The 4,877-nt window shown below is 21.9% G+C and overlaps 1 protein-coding gene across 1 annotated transcript; it reads right to left on the bottom strand.

The window, feature by feature from the left end:
* Nucleotides 1–1,153: 1,153 nt before the first annotated feature.
* Nucleotides 1,154–4,877, bottom strand: PRELSG_0014300 (reticulocyte binding protein, putative; the record flags this gene model as incomplete). The annotated part of the gene is given in 2 exon segments (XM_028677745.1): nucleotides 1,154–4,196; nucleotides 4,198–4,877. Coding segments are annotated over 2 exon segments (3,723 nt in total), but the record flags the coding sequence as incomplete, so codon positions are not given.

Here is a 4,877-nt window from a genome sequence, read left to right as displayed (position 1 = left end):
ATATATATATAAAAAAAAAAAAAAATAAAGTTATTTTTTTTTTGTTTGTTTATTTATATATATATACATCTTTGTAATTTAAAAAAAAAAAAAAAAAAAATTAAATATTTTTTTTTTTTTTGGGAAGAGTTTTATGAATGAATGTTATGTTATGTTATGTTTTAATTTTTAGTGTAAATAAAAATTAAAAGAAAGAAATGTTAACTTATTAAAAACTTAAGAGATAAGAGAAATATTTATGTATTATTCAATGTATATTTTTTGAAATAACATTGAATATCATAAAATTTTGACTTAATAAATTGTTATAAATTATTTGTATGTTTTTAATTAAAAGAAGATATTAATTCTTTGTAAATAAAAACTCATTTATAACTGTTAATAAGTTTATTAAAAGATGCAGTAAAATTTAACTTCAATTAAATATTATGCATCATAAGAAAACAGTATATATATATATAATAAAAGCGAATATATATATATAAACGTATACTTAGTTATACATGCTCTTTATTAATTTGTTTGTTTAATACTCTAGCAAAGTCATTAAACGGGCAATTAATAAATCAATACTCTAGAAAAGTCATTAAGAGAGCAATTAATATATCAAGAAGACGTAATTATTTAAATTTTAAATACTTATTTGATATTATGAAACTACGAATATATATATATAAGTTTTTTTAAGACAAACCTTAAGCTGTATATTAATTAATGGCAGTGAATTTATTCATTGACCAATCATTGCATTATGGTAAAAACATGCATTATTAATAATACAATATAAAAACATTTTTTTTTTAATAAAAAATTAATTTATAATGAAAAAGAACATATAATACAAAAAATTAAAATAAAAAAGTATTTAATAAAAATATTTCAATTTATTATAATAAAAAAATTAAGTTAAAAATAAAATAAAATAAAAACAAATTATATAATTGCAAATAAAGGAAAATAAAAACAAAACAAAATAAAGATTTCATTAAAAAAATACAATATATATAATTAAAATATTCTTAAAAACGATGCACAGTACAAAAGAAAAAACTAGGTCTTGATTATTTTTTCTAAAGTCATTCATAGTCCGTAAAAGTATTTAAATACTTTAAATACTTTAAATACTTTAAATACTTTAAATAATTTAAATACTTTAGTAAGAAATTTTTTCGGTGTAAATTATAATTTTATTGTTTTCACTATTATTATCATTTTCTAATTCACTTATATCAATAACTTTATGTTCAATTTCTTCATAAATTTCATTAACCTTCTTTATATATTCTAAATCTGAGAATTCAATGCTGTGCAAATTTTCTTTTTTTTCCCTTAAAAAATCTTCAATTTCCTTTAACTTACTCTTGATGCTTAAAAACTTCTCTTTTTGATCTTCTACAATAGTTTTATGGGAATCTGCTATCTCAATATATTTCTCAGAAGTTTCCTCCATTTCTTTTAATTTACTATCATTAATATTTCTAAAAATTTCATTTATATATATCTTTTCTTTTTGGAAATTTTCATAGATATCTTTCAGTTCTTGTATATATTCATCCACTTTATTTACATCTTTATTTTTATTCATTATTAAAAACAATTTTTGTATAGCACTCGACATTTTTATTGCCTCTTCTTCCTTTACTTTAAACTCCTCCAAAATTTTACTTGCATTTTCAATATTGCTCGATTTATACCCACTCAGCATATCTCTATTATAACTTTTATTTAATGTATTAATATCATTAGTTATAGAATCACAACAATTTTTAATATATTGTATACATGATGCAACATCTTTTTGTTTTTTCTCTATTATAAGCACGTCTTTTGATACTTCCACATTAACACTTGTAATAACCATCGATTGAAAAGATAATTTATAATTTATTCCTAACTCTAGTAATTCATCAAATGACCTATCTATTTCTAAAACATTGCTATATTTATCATTTATTTCATTTATAATCCTATCAATGTTACATTTTACTTCCTCTAATATTTCACTAGAATATTCATCTCTTTTTGATGCTTCAATACGATTTTCTAAATCATTTAAACTAAATTTACTATCGTCAAGTTCACTTTTTATTACATTTATACTTAATTCTCTATCTATTTCACTTAATTTCGCCATGTAAGAATTTGAAAGACCTTTTAAACTCTCATAATCCTTACCAATTTTAAAAATTACGTCATAATTTTCATCATCTACACTTATATTTTTTATTTTTTCATATTTATTAAGTGAATCCTGTATCATGGGGAAAATTTCATCAATTTTCTTTATCGTTCCCTTAATTTTTTTTTTTAATTCATCTCTTAATTTTACTTCTTTGTAAATACTTTCAGCTTTTATTAAAATGCTTTGACTTTCTCTTACTTTTTCATCTACATCACCCAAATTTTCTTGTATTTTTAAAATAATATCTTTTGTATTCTTTAAACTTTCATAATTTTCCAATTCTGATACAGTTTCCATATTCACATCTATAAAATTTACTGCTTTATCCATATTACTATAAATTAAGTCTATTTCATCTTTATAAGAATAATATGTTATTTTACTTTGTCTTATTTCACTATCCTTACCTTTTGCATTATTTAATTCATTCAATGCACTACTTACACTATCTGAATTTTTTATACTCTCAACATTTTTTTTAATATATTCTATGTTCATTTTCATTCTTGAATACTCTTCTTCAGCTTTCTCATTCACTTTATCTAACTCTTTCTTCATATATAGTATTAATTTTAAAGTCTCATTTTTTTTAATATTATTTATAATATTTATCAATTTTTCCATTTCTTCTTTTTGCTTCTCAATATTTTCCTTTTCTATTTTGGCTTTTTCTCTCTTCTCTTTTATATCAATATATGTTGTAGTAGATTCCGTAATGTGTAATGCAAACCTTTCTATATTTTTATAGGATTTGTCAAATATATCAAATATTACATTTAATTTTATTTTAGTATCTTCAAATTTGTGTGAAATATTATTTTCTTCTAACTTTAATTCCTCTAAAATATTGACAGTATTGTCAATTTTCAATTTTATTGATTTCATTAAAAGTTCAAAGTTTTCCTTTTCTTTATCAGCTAATCTTTTTATCTCCTCCAAAATTCCTTCTTCATAAGATTTTTCATATATTTCCATTTCACTCTCCATACTATTAACGGTATTTTCTATTTCTTTTATTCTACTTGATTCCGTGCTTAAAATTTGTTTATTACTTTCCATTTTTTTTAAGACTTGTAAAACGTTTTTCAAATTGTCTTCCTCAATTTTTAGTTTACTAGAGATATCTTCTTCATCTGTTTCATTTTTTGTTGAAATAATTCCTTCTTCATAAGATTTCTCATATATTTCGATTTCACTCTCCATACTATTAACTCTATTTTCTATTTCTTTTATTCTACTTGATTCAGTGCATAAAATTTGTTTATTACTTTCCATTTTTTTTAAAGCTTCTAAAACGTTTTTCAAATTGTCTTCCATAATTTTTAGTTTATTAGAGATATCTTCTTCATTTGTTTCATTCTTTGTTGAAGTGGATTCAAATGCACTTTCAGAATTATCTAAAATATTTGATGCCTTTTGCTTTAATGTTTCTATTTCTGCTAGAAAATTATCCGAATTTTTTTTTATAACTGTAATTAAACCAAATGCATCCATTGACTTTTTGTTTTCTGCCATTTCTTTATCTTGTTCTTTTATACTCACATCTTTCTCTTTTAATTTATTTAATTTTCGCACTAATTTTTCTAATATATTTTTAATATCATAATAACCATCCTTAATCTCTATTAACATATCTGTTACGTCATTCTTTTTTATTTCAACTTTTATTTTTTCTCCTAACAACAAAGACTCGTCTAAAAGGTCACTCATCTTTTCTTTATATATACAAGACAATTCATAATTTTTTCTAGCTTCTATTGCAAATTTATCTGCCTCGTTGGAGTAATTTCCAGATTCTTTCACATATCTATTTATCTCCTCTATTACGTCGTCTGTTATTTTTTTTTCTTCATTATAATCATGAATTTTTAAATATTCTATTTTATGTTTTCCCCTTTCTATGCTATGATGATATAATTTACAATTTCCATTATATTGTTCAGCTATCGTCAAAAGCTCATTTACACTTACAATTTTAGTTGCAAAGATATCATTAATTGTAATAATCATCCTTAATCTCTATCAACATATCTGTTACGTCATTCTTTTTTATTTCAACTTTTATTTTTTCTCCTAACAATAAAGACTCGTCTAAAAGGTTACTCATCTTTTCTTTATATATACAAGATAATTCGTAATTTTTTCTAGCTTCTATTGTAAATTTATCTGCTTCGTTGGAGTAAGTTCCAGATTCCTCCACATACCTATTTATCTCCTCTATTACGTCGTCTGTTATTTTTTTTTCTTCATTATAGTCATGAATTTTTAAATATTCTATTTTATCTTTTCCTCTTTCTATGCTATGATAATATAGTTTGCAATTTCCATTATATTGTTCAGCTATCGTCAAAAGTTCACTTACACTTACAATTTTAGTTGCAAAGAGATCATTAATTGATCTAATTTCTTCTATATAGGTATTAATAGAATTATCATCTAACTTTTCTATAAGCGAATCTCTTAATTCCTCTGCCTTTTGAAAATCAACTAATATTTCTTTTTTTATTTTTTCCGATTCCGAAAATTTTTCTTTTATAATTTCTTCTTCTTCTTTAGCTTTTTGAAAATTTTTTCTCATATTATCCATAATACTACTTAGTTTGTGTAGCATTAACAATTTCTCTATACTTTGAATTTCACTTGATGCATTATCTATGATACCCTTTTCTTTTATAGCATCTATTAATTTTTCACT

This window comes from Plasmodium relictum (assembly GCF_900005765.1).
Source record: "Plasmodium relictum strain SGS1 genome assembly, contig: PRELSG_00_v1_138, whole genome shotgun sequence".
Taxonomy (NCBI): Eukaryota; Apicomplexa; class Aconoidasida; order Haemosporida; family Plasmodiidae; genus Plasmodium; species Plasmodium relictum.
This window is presented reverse-complemented; position numbering and strand designations above follow the sequence as displayed.